The 19,647-nt window shown below is 52.2% G+C and overlaps 1 protein-coding gene across 3 annotated transcripts in view; it reads right to left on the reverse strand.

Moving 5' to 3' along the window:
- Positions 1-19,243, reverse strand: part of LOC115643438 (proto-oncogene vav-like) — a 59,195-nt gene extending 39,952 nt beyond the window's left edge. For all 3 annotated transcript variants that reach the window (XM_030547471.1, XM_030547470.1, XM_030547468.1), the window contains exons 1-2: positions 18,813-19,243; positions 1,458-1,574 (exon numbers count right to left, since the gene is read on the reverse strand). In XM_030547471.1, the coding sequence (XP_030403331.1) occupies positions 1,458-1,574; positions 18,813-19,226 (531 nt within the window). In that variant the 5' untranslated portion in view covers positions 19,227-19,243. The remainder of the gene's footprint in view (positions 1-1,457; positions 1,575-18,812) is intronic.
- Positions 19,244-19,647: the final 404 nt, after the last annotated feature.

Raw genomic sequence — 19,647 nt, forward strand, 5'->3', positions numbered from 1 at the left:
ATAACAATTTTGGTAAAAATGTCACTAAAATTTTCACCCCCAAATTCATCAATATTTTCACCTTTTTTGGTTTTTGCAAATATTGTCCCGCTAACTCACAAGTATTTCTTGAAGATTTTTATTAATATTTTCCCCCAAAATCTTTGTGCATTTTCCCAAATTTCTCCCAAATCACTAAAAAAAAGTGTCCTGAATATTTTCAGTAATATCGCCACACAATTTTCCACCAGTATCACCAGCCAAAAGTTCACTAAGGTTTTCATACACAAAACCCACTAAAGTTTTCAAAAAAATCTTCACTAATATTTTCATGACAATTTTCAGCATTATCACACAATTGGTCACTAAAGTGTCCACTGACATTTTCACACACAAAAAGTCACCCCCAAAAAAATCACAAATATTTTTTGTGCAAATGGGTCTGTTTCGATCCATGGTGATATTTTTCAGCAAATTGGTTCACGGCTTCTCAAGCCGCGCTATTTAACCACTCATTATGGCACCTGCTAAGTGATAGCAGTGACTCATTGAGGCTAGGGTTAGGGGGCAGGGGAGCAGGATTTGGGAGGAGTCTGACTCTTTCTGAAACTATTTGAGAAACCTCAAGTGTAAAAAGAAACTGAAAAAAACCAAAAACAGGTTCCACTTCTGTCGTGTGGGTGGATAGGGGAGAGGCAAGAATGGGGCACTGGGTCTCACTATGGAACACTAAACACACAAAGTGTCCATTTATTTGGCTATGGACAATGGTTATACTGTACAGTCTAAACAGCAGTGGGGGTACGTTAGAACAAGGCGTGGAGTGGATGGAAGTCAGGACTCCTGGGTTCTATCCATAACTCTGGGAGAGGGGTGGGGACTAGTGTTTGGAGCAAGGGGGCACCAGGGAGCCAGGGCTCTTGAGTTCTTTCTCCAGCTCTGGGAGGGGAGGGCAGTGATGTCTAGTGGTTAGAGCAGGGAAGCGGAGTCAGGACTCTTGGGTTCTATTGCCAGCCCTGGGAGGGGAGTGGTGTCTAGTGGTTATTCAGAGGGGGAGTGGCACTGGAAGCCAGGTCCTGTGGGTTCATCACCAGCTCTGAGAGCGAGTGTGGTTTAGTGGTTAGAGAGGGACACTAGACGCAAAGATTCTTGGCTTTACGGCTGATGCTCTGTGCGGCCCTTCGTCAAGCCACTTCCCCTCTTTGAGCCTCGATTTCCCCACATGCCATCTCAGAGTTGAGAACAAGACTGGGGATTCCTTCCCTGCTCTGCCACCGACTCCCTGGGGAACCATGGGCAAGTCATTTAGCTGCTCTGTGCCTCAGTTTCCCCACCTTAACACGAGGACATTAGCACTTCCCTGCCATGCAATGGGGTTGCGAGGAAAAAAATGCATTAAAGACTGTGAGTCGCCCAGATGCCACAATGACGGGCACCAAACAGAAACTGATCAATGATCCAACCAATCAAAGGCTGACCTTCCCAAAATCCCGCACGTCGAAGAGATCGAAGACTTCAAAGAGCTCGTTCTTGCGCAGGCCGAACTTATCGCAGCACGTGGAGAGGAAGGTGCGGATGTTCTTGAGACACAGGAACTGAAAAGGAAACAGGAGTCGATGCTTAATCTGCAAGCTCATTGGGGCAGGGGCTTCCCTTTTATGGCTGCATGTCTGTGGCAGCCCCATAGGGCCCTGATCCCTGACGGGGGGGCTCAGGGGCTGCTGCATTACACATGCATGGTAATAAATTAGGGGCGGCAGGTCTTCTCCTCCCCAGTCCCTCCTCTGTGCTGGTTCTGGTGGCCACCAGAACAGCAGCATCGTATCCCCCCATTCAATCCCCAGGACATGAGCCTGCTATGGGCCAGCTCATCTGCTTGAGCCCTCAGCTCAGTCCCTGTCTTGGCAGCCTCTGTGAGGGGTTTGTCAAGGGGAGAGCAGATCTCGAGAGAGGGGGATCTGGGAATGGTGACAGAGCAGTCCCAGGAGACAGGAAGTCGGAGGGTCAGACAGAAGGTCTGGCTAGATTTGCCTGGCTTCAGAAGGGTTAGTGGAGCTCTGAGGTAGGAAACCTACGAGGCTGAAGAGAGTTCAGCTTGGCTTCTCGAGTCCCAGCAACTTCCCACATAGACAGAGGGTGATGGGCTCCGGTGGGTGGGGGGGAATTCCTCAGAAAAGGTGCGGGACACCAAAAGCCATTCCAGTCACCCAAGCAGCAAAGGTTGGTGCTGGGAGATGACATCGGACACAGCCAGGTCATGACACAATATTTGCAAATGAAGAAGACTCTTAAGACAGAGAGACACAGATAGGGCGAGATGAGCAGTTTCTGTGCATAAATTTGTTTCTTTAATGCTTCCAGCTCCATGTTGGATTAAATTTGTTCTTAGTGTAATAAATATGATGCTTTATTTTCACTATCTGCAAGCCTATGGTCTAGTCTACACTAAACACTTAGGTCAACCCACCTACGTAGCACAGACGTGTGAAAAATCCACTCCCCTGAACAGCGTAGTTAAGCTGACCTAATCCTAATGTAGACAGCATTAGGTTGATTAATAGATTCATAGATTTTAGGGTCAGAAGGGACCAATGTGATCATCTAGTCCGACTCCCTGCACAAAATAGGCCACAGAACCCTACCCATGGAAGAATTCATCTGACCTCCTGTATAAAACAGGCCATAAAACTTCCCCAGAGTAATTCCTAGAGCAGATCTTCTAGGAGAAACATCCTCATTCCCAGAGACTTGGGCCCAGACCATCAGAGGCATTTGAGCTCCTAACTTCCACTGAAATCAATAGGAATTGGGTGCCGAAATACCTTCCAGGAGCTGTGCCTCAGGGACTGCCTGGGGGCAGCAAAAAGCCTCAGGGGGCTATCAAACCCTTCCCAATCCCTGCATTCTGAGGCCCTGCCTGGCCACTGGCATCATTTAGAGCAGCCTCAAGGCTGCTCTAATTCTTCCTCTGCTCCACTAGGAAGCTGAAAATAGCTGTAGTGCAGTATGTTCTGGCCATGAGGCTGGGAACACGGTAGCTGTAGGACTCTTACTAGTTCCACACTGGTCCCCCCATGGGGAGATTCTCGGGGGGGGGGGCTGTTTCCACCTGCTTTAAGGCCCCTCTATGCTGCACCAGTGGCTTAAAATCCCACCACAGATAAGGCCCAAGTCTGAGTCCTGAAATAGACTGAGAGGTGTCTCCAAAGCACTGTGAGGTCTCAGTGGTTAGATGCAACCCATGAGACATTCAAAGCTGGCCTGAGATTTGTGTCTACTAGTTGCTCCCCGAAGAGATGGCTTAAACTCCTGGTCTGCGTGTGCTCTGAATGCAAAACCCACGTGCTGCTGCTGAAACAGCTAAGCTTCGGCCCTTCATTGTAGCCAGTCGGAGCTACCAACTCTCCCAGGGGATCTGCTCTTGGAAGGCCTGAAGGCTGAACCGAAGCTGGACTAGATACAGGTTTTCCCGTCTTGTGAAAAAAACCCTGAGATTCCAAACCATTTGCATGTCCCGAATTGGGTGAAAAGTCAAAAATCTTGGAAATGTTATGGAATGAATTTCCAAATCTTTTCTCTCTTCGGGCTGATCGAAATGTTTCATTTCAACTTCTCCTATCTCGTAAATTTCAAAACAAAAAGATGTTTTGAGCCAGGAAACCAGAATCATCTAGAAATGCCAAAATGAAGCATCTGGAGAATGTAAACAACATTTTTCAAACATTTCGTCGAATCAAGGAATTTGTTGAAGCCGACCCTTTCCCGCAAAAACTTTCGAGGAATTGGCATTTTGACAAAAAAGTCTCATCCAAAAACTCCTGAAAAATCTGAATACAAAAATCCATACGGGGCAATCGGAACAGTTTCTTGTGATGATTTCAAAATGTTTCATTTCCATTTAATTTTTTTAAATTCTAATCATCTTAAATTTTGAAACCAAAAGCCATTTTGAGCTGGAAAAAAAATGGAATTTTCCATTTCGAAGCATTTTGAGAATTTCAAAACCATTTTTTCCCCCTAACATTTTTTCCAGCCGAGAAATTTGTCAGCATTGATCCTTTCCTGTGGAAAGTTACGACTGGCATTTTCCAACCAAAAAAACCCAAAGCTTAACTGAAAATTCCTAGCCAGCTCTACCCTGTACCTTCCCACGTGGACACCACCATGCAGAACAGGGCACCACCACTTGAAGAATGGACAGAGGCAAAGGGACATATCCTCTTCCATTTGCCAACCTCAGATCCCTCAGGAGACCCTCCACTTTGACCTCAGTCTTTGCCACTCCAATTTCCTTGATCATTTACCCCATTATCCTGGTGTCCTCAACCCCCTACACAACATGTGTCTCACTAGCCCCACACAGGACTTCCTATCTCCCTCTCCTGGCCACGCCCTCTCCCATAGCGGTTAGGCCATTTCACACTTTAACCACAATTGTCCCCTTCCTGCCAACTTTCTCTCTCACGCTGGCTCCATCTTACCTCGAGTGGCAGTCTGGGCTACTGGATAGGGCACCAGGCTAAGGCTTAGCCAACATGCATTCCATTCCCAGCTCTTCCACTAGCTTACCAAGTGATGCCAGGCAAATCGCTTCGCCTTGTCGTGCCTCAGTTTCCCCTCCCACCTTTAGACTATAAACTCTTTGGGCCAGGTGCTGCCTCATGTGTGTACAACACTCCCACAGTGAAGCCCTGAGATCTTGGGCAACATCTCTAGCTGTTACTGTAATACTCAGTAGCTTCATGAAACTGCTTTCCCATCTTATAATCTTGGGAGTCATCCTTAACCTTCCGTGTCTCCTTGCATTGCTGTCCCCTTCAAAAGTTTGCCAGAAGCAGCCCATTTTCCTGTGGTGTAAAGGAATAGGGTGGTATCCCTTTAAATACTGAGGGAGCCCTCTGATGGTGCACACTATGTTCCGTGTTTTAGAAGACACCAGAAACCAGCCAGAGCAAGCAGTGTGGCCGAAGCTGGGCCTTACGTGTTTGTATGTATGCAGTGAACACAATAGGTTATTTGGTTATGCCCACACGGTTCCTTCACAGTCTGTTTTGTGTAAAGAGCAGAAGGCACAACACGTGGCCTAGGAGCTTATCCTCCGAGATTCAGCGGAGATTTGAGCTGAGCTCTGCTGAAAACCTGGCCACCGAGTCCAGTGCCTAAGTGGGAGCCCAGCTCTTTGGAAATCTGGCTCCAGTTTGACTAGGAGCTCAACACAGGTCACCAGTGGATGGCCGGGTGTTATGAAGGAGAGCAGACTAGATGATCTAATGGTCCACCCTCATCTGAAAATCTATGGTGATGAATTTCATTCCTTCACCCTCCGCCAGTGAATTAGAGACCTAGATATAAAGATTCCAGACCACCAAGGCTAACAGCTCCTCCAAATACCTGCCTCTGCTGTTCATCCCCACTGAGGCGGAGGGTCACACACTGGCTGTTGCAGAATGGGACCTATGACACATACTTGGACAGATCTTACATTTCAGCCATGATGCAACAGGCTTTTTAAAGCCTCAGCACGGCTGCCATGAGACCAGGCTGGGAATTTTGACAGGGTCTCCATCCAACCTCCCTGCAGCCCAGGCAGGAAGTTGTCAGGGTCAGCAGATCAGGAGAGAAGATCTACTGGTGGACTGTCTTTGCAGCTATCCAGCTGCAGTGCTTCATCACATCAGCTCCACTGCTATGGCTGCTCCTTGAATGGCCTTCACCCCAAAGATATAAAAGCCTCCAGAAATGATCCTGGCAATACAGATTCATAAAACAGCCTTTTTGCTGTTCTAGGCAAATGATCCAGGTTTAAGGTTTGCATAACAAATTGTGTGTGTGTGTGTGTGTGTGTGTGGCATTGTTAAAAGTGAAAAAAATATGCATTATGTTTCAAAGCACACAAGGAAAGCTGGATAGCCCAGGGGCATCAAGGGTTGGAACCGTGTGTGGAAGGTAGAGCTATTTCTCCTGATTCACCCTGGCAGCCAAAACAAGTGGGTCCTTTTATTACCAGCTCAGGAGTATTGAAAGGTTTGAATGTCCTGCTATCAAGTACCAAGACCCTTCGCAGAGATGCAGGGCTACTTCTGCTGACACACCCTGATGCCAGGACCATGCTGAGAAATATCTCTCCCAATTCACCCCAATGCCAAGAGGTGGAGCTACTTTTGCTGAGTCACCCCAATGCCATGTCCCTGCACAGAGAGTTGGAACTATTTTATCACTTTTGCACCATCCTCACAGCTCATGCTCAGAAATGCAGCACTATTTCTGCTGATTCACTCTTGCTGCCAGACCAGATGGGCCCTATTAATTCCAACATGGGAATATGAAAAGGCATGTGCATCCCAGAGAGAATTAAGGTTAGGAACGGAGGAGGTTTTATAAAAAGAAACAAACAGTCAAGCTCAAGAGAAAGCTTAGGGTGAAGTTTATATTTTGATGTTGTTCAGATGAGGAAAGGAACAAGCACTGAGAGAAGCCCTGATTGTGTGTTGGTTCTGAAGAGGCTACAGGGAGGAAATACTTTAATGTACTCCCGCTAGTCTCTCATCACAAGGACCAACCAGATCTGGTCATGCTTAGCTTCCAAAAATCATAGCATAATCCCCAGGGCTGGCACTTCCATTTAGGCGACCTAGGCGGTCGCCTAGGGCACCAGGATTTGGGGGGCGGCAATTCGGTGGCGGGAGGTCCTTCTGCTCTCCAGGTTTTCAGCGGCAATTCTGCGGCGGGTCCTTCACTCGCTCTGGGACCCGGCACCGAACTGCTCCGAAGACCGGGAGCGCGGAAGGACCCCTGCCTAGGGCACCAAAAACCCAGGCGCCGCTCCTGATAATCCCCCTTGTCAGTGTGTTATTACAGATCCTAATCTGTCCCTAATCCACAGAGAATGACAGTCTATTATAGCACGAGCTAGCTCAGGCTACAGCAGCTGATTTTTTGCACTCTGGAGCTTTCCAGGTCTATCTTCAATGTGTCAGTCAAAATGTTGGCCATGATATTAACATCGCTTGAGACAAGAGCTGGTCGGGAACTTTTCAGGAGAACGTTTTTTCGCTGACAAAATACATCGTAGTCAAAACCAAAACTTTTCACAGAAAAGGGTTGGTTTTGACAATGATCTCTGCTAAGAAAAACAAGCAAAAGAGGTATTTGACTTTAAAAAAAAATGTTGAAAAAAGTTCTGAAGTTGTCAAAAGGTTCTGTGTCGACATGAAAAAATTCTCAAGGAAAATTCTGGTTTCTTCTTCAAAAATGTACACAAATTAGAGTAAAAAAAATTGCTTTTCAATCAAATAAGGGATTAAATCAAAATGAAACATTTCAAAATGATTGAAACTGAAATATTTCCATTGACCTGAACTGGGGAGGGTAGGGAGACCTGGATTATCAGTTTGTGAAGTTTTTCAAGATTTCAACCCAATCTGGGGGAGGAAACTTTTGCAGGGAACCATGTCCTAGCCCTCTGGGGCCTGACCCAGGCTGAGGGCCGGAGCAAGGGAAAGCCCTGTGATATCTTTGGTGAAGATGTGCCCACAGGCTCTGGATCACAGAAGGGGCGTGTGTTTGGCCTGGCCTGTGGGGGAATTCTGATTTTAAACACCCAGGAGGTTTGTGGGCGCTCACATTTGCGGGGGTCTCCAGTTTGAGGAGATGGGGACACTCGGGCCAAGAAGCAAGGCCTAGCTCCACCCCGTCTCTCACAGGGATGCCTGGCTGCAGGCCCCCCACTCCACGGGCCGGCGGGGGTGGGGGGCACAGAAGCTGAGCCACTTCTGCTCTTTAAAATCACTTGTGTTCTCTCATCCACCCCTGGATTCCCTCCCCCGCTCCTTCCTCTTCCTCTACCCTCCCCTCCCCCTACTTCCTTTTCCTCACCCCTTCGGCTCCCCCTTCCCCTGCCTGCCTCATCTCCTCTAAACTTCCTCCTTCCCCCCTCCTTCTCTCCCCATTTACAGTAACTGGAAGCTTCACAGGCCCCGTCAGCTAGTTCATTCACAGCCCGGAGTCACTGGGCCAGCTAAACCCACAGAGCCAGCCACAAGCTGAGCTCATCAGCCACAAATATACCCCCGACTCCCTGGTTTCGCTTTCATCTCCTTGCTAAATTTCAAGGACCCCGAGTTCAAAAGAGAAACTGGGGGAGGGGGCATGTCAGACCCAGAACCCCGGATTGGAATGCGCCCAGCTCTGGGGGAAACCTGGGGCCCTGGTGCTAGAACAGACCAAAGATTCCAAAGCTGAAATCAGTGTAACCGGGCCCAACTCAACGGAGCAACAAGATGTCACTCCCAACCCTGGGGTGACAGGAACCAGCTCTGCTGCTTGGGGAATGCCCAGGTGGGAGTGGTTAAGCGGCTTCATGCACTCCCTTGCATTCTCTGGACACTGGGGCTCCTGGCATCAGTGAGAGCAACCTCGGGGCTGCTCTAACTCATGCTCTGCCCCATTCGGGCCCAAGGGAAATAGGGAACAGCCACAGTCCAATCCACTCCCAACACCAGGGACTGGAGGCTCCCTGCACTGGAAGGATTCTCAGGGGCCAGAGCAATCAGAATGATCTTAGCATAAGCAAGAATCCAGTGGGTCAAAACTCATCTCTGGTTTGACTCCACTGAACTCAACAGAGCACTAATGGACAGAGGTGTCGAGAGGGATTGTAGCCTGGGAAAGTTCACATCCGTGGGACAGTTCAAGGAGAGAAGAAGCAAACCTTAATTCAGTAAACACCAGCAGTGTATCCCAGACAGGAAGGCTCATCCAGGGGCAAAGGAATTAACGTTCAATTTGGAAGACACAGGGTCAATTCCTAGCTCCACTCCAGACTCCCTGGGTGACCATGGGCAGGTCACGCAATCTCTCTGCGCCTCAGTTTCCCCATCTATATCCGAAAGATAATAGCACTGCCCTGTCTCATGGGATGTTGGAATAAATGCACTGAAGACTGGGAGGTGCTCATATCTGACAGTGATGGGGGCCAGCGAAGTACCTTACTTAGCTATCACCCAGGACCTCATTGTGCTTGGCGCTGTACATACACAGAGCGAAAACACGGTCCCTGGCCCCAAAGACCTCACAATCTGAAGCTTGAAACTATGAAACCTAAAGGGCACAAACACTAAAAGGCACATAAACAGAACCTCCACCTTTTTTATTATTTAAAAACTCAGGATTTTAAAGCCAATCTCATGATATTTTTTTTGGATGGGGCTGCACTGTATTTTTTGGAAGACATGGGGCCAGCAACATTGCGTGGGACGTGGTAATGTCACAGCCAGGCCGACAACGCTGCATGCGGACCGGCAATGCCATGCTGGGGCTGAGGACGCTGCCTAGGGGCTGACAGAGCGAGGCCGCATGGGGGCTGGTGAGGCTGCACCAGGACTGGCGATGCCCGGTTGGGTGGTGCAAGATCCACTGAGGGGCCATGCTCCCTTGCGCCAGCCACATCTCTTTACGACTGGGAGGGCTGGGCCGGAAACAGGAAGCTCTGCAGAGCCATCAGAACGGCTTCCTCCTCCCCCGACCCCACGCTGGGGAAATTGGCTGCCGCAGAGAGCAACCAATGAGCACAACAGGGCTGGTGTTTGCCTCTGACTGCCTCTGCGCAGCCTGGGCTGGGGATGTCCCATATCAAACCTATCCAGTCGGTGCTGTGCTACCTGGAGTGCATGCTTAGCAGTAAGTGAATCCAGACAGAGTCTGAGCCAGTGGCTCACCAGTGTTCATTATATCATTGGTGTCAGTTACACCAGCTTAGACCCCACCCCTCACGCTTGATTCTCAGTTGCCCCACTCCCCTCCCTTGGGTAGAAATGGTGGGGGCGTCCTTAAACTACCTTTGTGCTCCCCATATTCTGGGCCCTGCCTGGCTTCTGATCCAAGTTAGAGCAGCCTCAGGGCTGCTCTACCTTAATGGCCCCTGGGAAGCAAAGAACAGCTGCAGCACGGAGCACTCTAGCCATGCCACTGCTCCACCTCCTGCGGAAGCAGAGCCTTCCCCTTCCACCAAATCCACCGGGTGGAGAGGCCCCAACATGGGTGGAGGGGATGCTCAGGGGGAGGGGGCTGTACACTCCCAAAGCAGCCTAAAGGGCCCCTAGCATCACCAAGAATCAAGCCCTCGGGGCCTCCAGCTGCCTCACTGGGACGACCAGTGGGCTACGAGCAGCCCGGATGCAGGATGCTAATGGAGTTGCAGCAGGGCCAAGTTGAACCTTGGGGTAAGTCCCAGCAGCACCATGATGCTGCCTCCCTCGCCATTAGCGATTCAAGTGCTCGGTGCAGAGTCCCGCTCTCCTCACGAAGTCTGACCTTAGCCAGGCTGGGTCTGAGCTGCAGAGACCCATCTCCTCTCTCTGCGGCTGCTCTGGAGATAGGCTTCTCTGGGGCTCGGGGGCCTTGTGCTAGCTGGAAACCACCTGCTCTGACTGTAGCTGCCCTTTCAAAAACTCCAGAGCTCTGAGGTCTCCACGCCCCCGCAGGGCTCTGAGCATGCTCCCCAAAGGGAATCAGAGTACAAGGCAAGTTCCCAGGTGAAGGGCCGGTCTTCACTGCAGAGGCAGCCTTTGCAGCCTGGACCCCCAATCCCCCTTCTGGTTCCATCCACACACAAACCCTGCCCAGCTGGCCTGGCGGGTTAAAGCCCAGTGCCACTTGCACTTTGCAGTGTGGATGCAGGTTAAAACCTCTCTAGTCCTCCAAGGCCCTCCCACCCTTTCCCCCATGTGCCCGCAAGGGGCTAGCTCTGCAGTGAAGCCCCATCTGGGGTTGGCTGTATATGCTTGGACCGCACTGCGTTTGTACTGGAGAAGGCAGATCAGAGAAGTGTGGCTGGTGCTTGGAAGGGGAGGTTTGGGAATGGTCCCTAGTTCTTGTGGCAGGTAGTTCCACCGGCTGGGATTAGGAGGCTCTGTCTCCTGCACAGACCAGCTTTACCCTGACCGTGGCTGGTTCCTTGGGGCCTGAGCAGCAGAAATGTTGCCCACAGGCCTCATCCCAGAGCTTTAGAAGCTTGAAGAGAAAGACCAAGCCCTTGAACTTGACTCTTTATTCTACGGGAGTTGGTGCTGAGAGCAGCGGACAGGGTGATCAGCTCGTGGGAGCCCGCCTTGCTGAGGAGGCATGCTGCAGAGTACTGTGTGAGCTGCAGTTTCCCATGCACTGAAGGCTTCATGCCAGGTCTATCGCATGGCTGTGGTTCAGTGACGAAAACCTGAGTCACTGAGGCCACGTCTTTGTCCAGCGGGATGGGATGGAGTCCCTTAGCCAGCTGGCTGCACGCTCCTCAGCGGGCTTCCCTCCGTCCTCTAGCATCACCTCTGTCTTGCTCAGGTTCAGCTTCTCTTCAGCTGTTCCTCAGCCATGAGCTGACCTCGTCCCGCCCCTGGGTCACTTGGGGGTGGGCGGTGCATGGTGATGGATAGGCAACATCTGCGTAGTGCTGGCACTTAAGTCCATGTTGTCTGACCGGGTCCACATGTAGATGTTGAATAGGATCAGCGGGAGAATGGATTTTTGTGGACTCCACCAGGGAGGGGTCCAGTGGACGAGGGGCGGTTCCCCATCACTTCTTGTCAGTCACATCCCTCCAGGAAGGACTTAAACTATTTTGGTGCATTCTCTGGACCCCGTGCCGGAGTAGATGGGCCATTGGTCAGATCTGGTTGGGGCAGGGACTGTCTTTTTGTTCTGTTCGTACAGCACCTAGCACCATGGGGTCTTGATCCACAAGAGGGGCTGCTAGGCAATACCATAATGCACCTAATACATAATATGGCAGTGGGTAGCACACCAGACTAGCTAGATCGTTGCTCTGATTCAGTGCAGCAGGGGACGAGATGCCAGACTAGATTACTAGAACATAGGGATTGCTGGATAGGGTCAGACCCGAGGTACTTGCAGTGCAGGATCTTTTCCCTGACAGTGGTCAGTGCCAGATGGTTCAGAGAACGTGGGGAGGTTTGGAGATGGTCTCTAGTTCTTGTGGCAGATAGTTCCACCGGCTGGGACAAGGAGGAATAATCTGCCCCTCACATTAGGGCTCCTCCTGGTCTCAGAAATAGTCTCAGATCCTGAAGTTTAATCTCCTTTCACTATGTGACCACCAGTAATTATTACAATTCTGGATATTATGTGTATTATGGTAGCAGCCAGAGGCCCCAACCTAGACTGGGGTCCCCCATTGTGCCAGGCACTGCACAGACCCTGACTAAGATCAGGGCCTCCATTGTGCCATGTGCTGCACAGACCCTGGCCGAGATCAGGGCCCCGTTGTGCCAGGAGCTGCACAGACCCCGGCTGAGATCAGGGCCCTGTTGTGCCAGGTGCTGCACAGACCCCGGCCGAGATCAGGGCCCAGTTGTGCCAGGCGCTGCACAAACCCCGGCCGAGATCAGGGCCCCGTTGTGCCAGGCGCTGCACAAACCCCGGCCGAGATCAGGGCCCCGTTGTGCCAGGCGCTGCACAAACCCCGGCCGAGATCAGGGCCCCGTTGTGCCAGGCGCTGCACAAACCCCGGCCGAGATCAGGGCCCCGTTGTGCCAGGCGCTGCACAGACCCCGGCCGAGATCAGGGCCCCGTTGTGCCAGGCGCTGCACAGACCCGGGCCGAGTTCAGGGCCCCATTGTGCCAGGCACTGCACAGACCCGGGCCGAGTTCAGGGCCCCATTGTGCCGGGTACTGCACAGACCCGGACCGAGATCAGGGCCTCCATTGTGCCGGGTACTGCACAGGCCCCAGCCGATATTTTTCACCCAGGTCTATTTAGTTGCCAAAGTCCCATTGACTTTCAATGATACTTAGGCTCCTGAGACCCCAGTTTACTTCTGAAAATGGGACTTTAGGCACCTAAGTCCTGTAGGCGCCTTTGAAAATTGCACCAAGGCAACCTGGGAGCAACGTGGAAGGCAGCTCTGGGGAGAAGCAGTGAGAGTGAGCAGCTCCCGCAAGCGGAACTGAGGAAGGAACTTGAGTGCAAGCCCAGCAGAATGAAGGGTTTCAGTGAAACAAACAGCTTTGCTCTCTCTGCATCTGCCCCAGTCACACACACGTGCAGGGAGGCTGGTACGTTTCATGTCTCCTGAGAAAGCTCTGATTGGCTGCCCCCTCACCCGTCTTCCCCTGCAACCAAGGGGCCAGAGACTCTCAACCAAGCCTGCGTTCACTCATCGATGGAGCAGCTAGCCCGCCTGGAGCTGGAGCCAAACACCCTCTGAATATCGGTTCATGGACTGCATTGAAGTCCAGGTCCACCTCTAATTTACACAGCTCATCATCCATCCCATGAGACCTCAGAGAACTTTATAAACTAGACAAGGATCACTTTGCCACCACTAAAATGCAGCCACCTCTAGGGTAGGACATGGCAGCTGATCAACGGCACGTGGGGATGCTGAGCAGGCATCGCTCACCCAGCACTGAAATGCAGCTCCCTCTGGTGTGGGACACAGCAACACTGTGCAAGGGATCGCTCTGCCAGCGTTGAAATGCAGCCACTTCTGGGGTGGGATGCAGCAGCTGCTTAATAGCTGAATAGCAATAGTACACATTGATTGCTCACCCGGCACTGCAATGCAGCTGCCGCTGAGGTGGGATGTGGCAGCTGATCAATGGCACGCAGCAACACCGCGCAAGGGATCGCTCACCCACTACGGAAACACAGCCACCTCTGGGGTGGGATGCAACAGCTGCTTAATAGCTGCACAGCCGCAATGCGCAACACTGCCTCGGACAGAAAATGAAGGAGGTAATTTAGAGAGGCAGAAGGGAATAACTGAGATTAGAAATCAGGTAGAGCACCAGGGTTCACACCCTTGAGCAAATCACCCTAGGCTCTTTAGTGACCAAAATCCCCCAGTGACAGGCACCTCCGACATATAGCAGCGGTGAGAGCCTCAGAACAGGTGGAAGGACACAGCAGAGCCAGCCAGGCGTTCCACTGCTGCGAGACCAGGATTACATGACACCAGCGGCCAAGAAAGAACCACAGGGTTGGTCTGTGTCCAGCAGCCTCCATACAGAATCCTCTTTATAGTCATCATGGCTGAGTCCTCGGTTGTTCCGACCACCAGGGACACTCTGGATGGTCTCCAAAAGTGTAACACCCCAGTGACGGTGCACTGGGGGTCAGTCCTGAAGTCAGGTGGCAACCTGCCCACAACAGCGCTTGGGAGTTCCCATCCAAGGGCCAAGGCCTGGCCATGCTTCGCTTACAGAAATCACAGTATAACCCAGCACCCATCTCCTGGCAGCCCTTAGCCACAGAGAACACGAGCTTGTTACAGCCCCAGAGCACGGGGCTCACCCCCCCCCCCGCACCACCACTGAAATGCAGCCACCTCTGGAGTGGGATGAAGCAGGTGGCAGAGCCACAGTGCACAACAGTCCAGGATGGGAAGTGAGGGAGCATTAAAACCGCAGGGGGAGGAGGATTTCGAGAGGCAGCTAGGGAACGCTGGCTCTTCAGTTCAAGCCACTGTCACATTGAGCTCTGGGGCATCCAGCTCAATGACCTGTGTCAACCAAGATAATTTGCTTGCCAGCTTCCTTAAAGCTCCTCTCCTTGGGAGAGAGCCTGGGGCATCCTAGTTCCATTGTTCAGTCTGTGGTCACCCTAGGAACAGCCCTGTAACATGGCAACCTCATCCGGGATTTGACTATCTAAACACCGTGGGAGATGTTTATAGCATGTTCTCCAATCAACGGGGAAGTCGTTTTTAAACACCGGGCCAAGATTACATCTTTTCAGGGCCAGTTCCTAGGGGCAGTAGATCCCAGTAGGTGGAGCAGTAGACTGGGACTCAACAGACCTGCGTTCTAGTCTCAGATCTACGGCTAAGTGACCTCAGGCAGCTCTGTGCCTCAGTTTCCCTACCTGTAAAATAGGGATACTGGTGCTTACCCTCCTTTGAGATCTACCGATGAAAAGGGAGAGCTAGGGATGAGTATTATTCAGGACCGAACTCCTATTGGGAGACAGGCAGGGAATATATGGACTGCCAAATTCCTATCGACTAGCACTCCCTTGAGCCCAGTTTCACAGAGTTTAAGGCTAGACGGCATCATTAGATCACCTAGTTTGCTCTCCTGGGGAGTACAGGCCACTATATCCCACCCAGACACCCCTATACTGAGCCTGGCGACTCTAGTTAGACCAAAGCGTTTCAGCCCTCAAGAGACGAAATTGTTTTGTACCACACGGAGAGACCAGGAGAAACTGAGGCCCCTGTGATGGCAGAGCAGGTGAGACATGCCCAGGTGATCCGCCAGAACGGCATAAAACTGCCAACATCCCAGCCAGTTTGACCCAGGGGAAAATCAGGGCTGCCCCAGGGGTGGGGGGCAAGTGGGGCAATTTGCCCCATGCCCCGGGCCCTGTAGGGGTCTCCACAAGAATATAGTATTCTGTAGGATTGCAACTTTTTGTTTATGGAAGGGCCCCCTGAAATTGCTTTGCCCCAGGCCCCCTGAATCCTCTGGGCGGCCCTGGGGAAAATTCCTGCTCCGATATGCCTGAGGCAAGGGAAGCCTACAGGCTGCTTCTAATGATGTGACCACACAGCACTCCTTATCCGCAAATCTCAAAGAGCTTTATCCTCGTCCCCAGAGGGAGGAAACTGAGGCACAGAGAGAGAACGGTCACCCAAGCGTCCTCCCAATCTGGTATCCTGTCCACTAGAACCAGGGAATAGGTGGTTCTTGCGGACCCCAGTCGGTCGCCAACCCTGAAACCTGGTGATGGCATTGCCACATAGCGCCTTTCCAAAGCTGTTCCATGTCGCCATCTGCCATTTGTGCAAATAGGGAAACGGAGGGGCAGGAGGGGAAGCAGCTTCACAGACGGAAGCAGTGGTAGAGTCCAAAATGGAACACAGAAGTCCCAGCCTCCCCACCCCTCGCGCCACTCACCCGCACTTCTCTCTAGTCCCAGCTAGGGGAGGGAATGCAGGAGAACGCCCAGCCAGCCTGCTCCAACCCCTAGCCCCTGCTTCCCTCCCAGAACCCAGAAGTCCTGATTCCTAGTCCTGCTTCTCTGATCACTTCCCCAGACTTCCTCCAAGAGCTGGGAATAGAACTCAGAAGTCCTGGGTCCCAGCCCCACATAGAACCCAGGTAGTAAACACTGCGATTGGGACTCAGCAACGTACAGTCATGCCAGGGTGGGCCACATACCCGCTCCTGCTCTGACTGGTTTCTGGCAGCTTCTCAAACACAGTGAGCACCACTCAAGGATTCACAGACCATTTAAAGGGAGACTCCCCTATTCCCACGCACGACACGAGGCCTTTCTTGCCAAGCAGGATTCCAATATGATTGTCACCCTAGATATGGTGCCCAGAGGAAGAGTTCAGTTAACAAAGGCAAAGGCTCACCTAACACAAGCCCCCACATTTCCTATTGATCTGGTGTAAATCTGGAGTTAAGTGCCTTGACATGCTGGATTTACACCAGGGTAAGTCAGATCCTGCCCTAGCCTCCCTATTTCCTCGAGTCTCCGAGGAGTAAGAGACGAAGAGCAATTTGCTTCTCTTGTCTCCCCGCGCAGTCACATGAGAATGACTGAGACACCCGAGGACTCGTTTCCAGAGACAGTCACTGTCTTACCAGTGAGAGAAACGCTGGCCCATTCTGCCCTGCCATCCTAAACCCAGGCCACTGCCAGCACCGATCAGTGCCCCCCCCCCTGCCGCCACCAGACCCAGAGCATGTGTCAGGGTGGAAACCAAGCCTGACTTTTGCCTTATCTCAATACACCCGATTCAGGCTTTCCTAGATCAGATTTCCCTTGGGCCTAGATCAGACTTCATGGAGGTTTAATTCACCTCCTGGCTACGCTTTCCGGATCTCACACACTTGGGCCTAGCTACATCATTTAGGGGTGTGGGTTTTTACCGGCCCAGCTACGCTCTAGTTCGTAGGGACGTGGCTATACCAGGAGAAGAGGGCCAGGGAACCAACATCAGCTAGGCCAGCAAAAGCCCTTGTTAAAAATGTTGCCAGTATAATAAAGTTGCTTAGGGATGTGACATCCCCATTCCAGCAAAAGTTATTGTAACTGCTATTATAGCGGCCTAGAAGTGCCTGTGCCGATATCACTTATTTGGTTGTACAGTAGAAGTGATACTGATGGAAGGACGCTTTGCCATAGGCTGTGTCAATACTAACTGTTTGTTAGTCTTTAAGGTGTCACTGGACTCCTTGTTGTTTTTATACTCGGAGGGTTTGCCGGTGCAGTTATCCCAGTATAAACCAGACTTTAGAGTCCACACTGGGAGGACTATGCCGGGAAAACTGGAGTGTAGACATAGCTTGAAGATCCATTTGCACCAGCATCTTTCATAGCAGGACAATTGTTGTAAAAGTAGGTCCAATATTACCCCACCCACCTTGCCTCTCTAATAGCAGGACAATGAGAGATCTGGGAAAGGAACCCAGAAATCTCGACTTCCAGCCTCCCCTGATCTAACTACTAGACCCCACTCCCTTCCCAGAGCCAGGAAGAGGATCCAGGGGTCGGGGCTCCCCAGGCCTGTCGTCAGTTCCCCACCCCCAAATGCACGCTGCACGCACTCACCCGGACGGTGGTTAATACAGCTCTAAAGCTCAAATGCACTTTGAGACATAGTCTTATTAAAGCACAAGTCTGAGTGTCAGGACTCCTGGGCCCTGTCTCCAGTTCTAGGAGGGGAGCAGGGTCTAGGGGTTAGAATGAGGAGGGGGGGCTCGGAGTCAGGACTCCTGGGTCCTACACCCAGTGCTGGGAAAGTAGTGAGGTCTAGTGGACTGGACCGGGAAGGCTGGGAGTCCGGACTCCTGGGTTCTTTTCCTTGCTGCCATTGGCGTGTTATGAAAGGCTCCAATTCTGCCCATGTTGAGTCTCACACCAAGCCCCAAAAATAAGGGCCTATCCATTGCCCCAGCTTAGGGCCCACCAAGCCTGGCACCCCCCAATTCCAGGAACAGCTCCACAGCTGGGCATCCCTCTCTTGGTCCCTTCCTGCGACTGTCTGTCCTCTACAGAGCCGGGGCCTGCTCAGTCTCCCCACCAGGGGCTTTGTGGCTGTGACTCCCACCCTCCTGCTCAACAGGGCTTGTCAGCCCCCACCCCACCAGTGTTCACCCTCCTGCCTGCGCCCCAACCCCAGGGGAGCTGCCCCGGTGCCCTGGCCCTGCTCCAGGGGCTGCATTCCTGCGTGCCACCCCAGGGCCCATCTCAGCCCCGCCAAAGCCAGCCCCACTGTTAACCCCTTAGCGGATGAAGGGTTCATTGCTGGTACCTGCTCCCCCCCCACTGGATCCCATTTCCTCTCCACCCCCAAGACAGAAACGCCTGCAAGCTCCCTCCTACCCCACCACCCACCTTCCTGTTAACCGCTTAGCTGCCAGGTGAGGAAGCCTGTAAGACTCCCCAGTTCCGTGTTAACCTCTTAGCTGTCAACTGGGGCCCATAACCACCCACCACTCTGCTGTTAACCATTTGGCTGCCAGCTGGCCCAGCAACTCCCCACCCCCAGACACACACACACACACACACACACACACACACTACTATTAACCCTTTAATTGCCAACTGGGTCTCAATCCCTCCCCTTTTTTTGGTGGATATTAACCCCCAAGCTGCCAGTGAGCCCCCATAAGCCTTGCCCTCCCCTTTGACATTTACTCCTTAGTTACCAGTTTGATGCCATAAACTCCCCCTCCTCATGGACATTAACCTCTTCACTGCCAGCTGGATCCCATAAGTCTCCAGCTCAGCTCCCAGATTAACACCTTAGCTGCCGGGAGGCTGGAGGATGCCCAGCCCCATTCCGCCCCCAATTCTCCCGCTCACCCACCTGGGACATCTGGGGCCGCAGGTTGATCTCCCGCAGGTTGACGGCATGGGGCATTAGGTTGTTGAGAAGCTGGCAGAGCAGGACGCCGTCACGCAGGGCCTGAGCCAGTTCGCACACCTGGGCACTGGGCCAGGTCACCCGGTGGTTGGGGGGCAGCACCCGGCATTGGATCAGCCAGCTGGCGCATTGCTTCCACAGCTCCATCTCCCTGACTGAGCGTCCTCGCTGGCCGGCTGCTGGCTGCTTCTGCTGCCTCCGCCTCCTCCTCGTGTCTGGGAAACCGATGCCTGAGAGCGACAGCTTCCTCTTTTGCAACTGACAACACCAAACCACAGAGCAAGGGAGCCCATGTGGGGGCTGGGGTGGAGCAGGCGAGGAGCTGCAAGGGAAGGGTGCCCCTCCCTCCAGGGGCATCAGAGAAAGCTGCTCTGGTGAGCAGGATAAGAGCTGGCAGAGGAGACAGGCCCCTTTTAAAAGCACCTCCTGGGGAAAAAAGACATAGTTAGTTCCTGTGCACACATAGCTTGGGGAGCTATGTGCGCACTGCTCTGCTCCCAAAGACTTTTGTCCCCTCGGCTAAGGGAAAACCTCCTCTGCTTGGGCTAGTAGTAGACACTTTATCTTCTCTATAGGACGAGGCAGTGTGCTCTTGCTGTCTCTTTGACACACATGCATCATGTGGCAGGCAGGTCAGTATGATCCCTGTTTCACAGGGTGGGGAAACCAAGGCACAGAGCAAGGGCGTGATATGCCAAAGATCAGCCAGGAAGTCACCAGCAGACTTAATAGAAGCAACTCCCTGTTTCTGTCATAAGAAGGGCAGGAGCCGTTCTCT

The sequence above is a fragment of the Gopherus evgoodei genome, unplaced genomic scaffold (assembly GCF_007399415.2).
Source record: "Gopherus evgoodei ecotype Sinaloan lineage unplaced genomic scaffold, rGopEvg1_v1.p scaffold_59_arrow_ctg1, whole genome shotgun sequence".
Taxonomy (NCBI): Eukaryota; Metazoa; Chordata; order Testudines; family Testudinidae; genus Gopherus; species Gopherus evgoodei.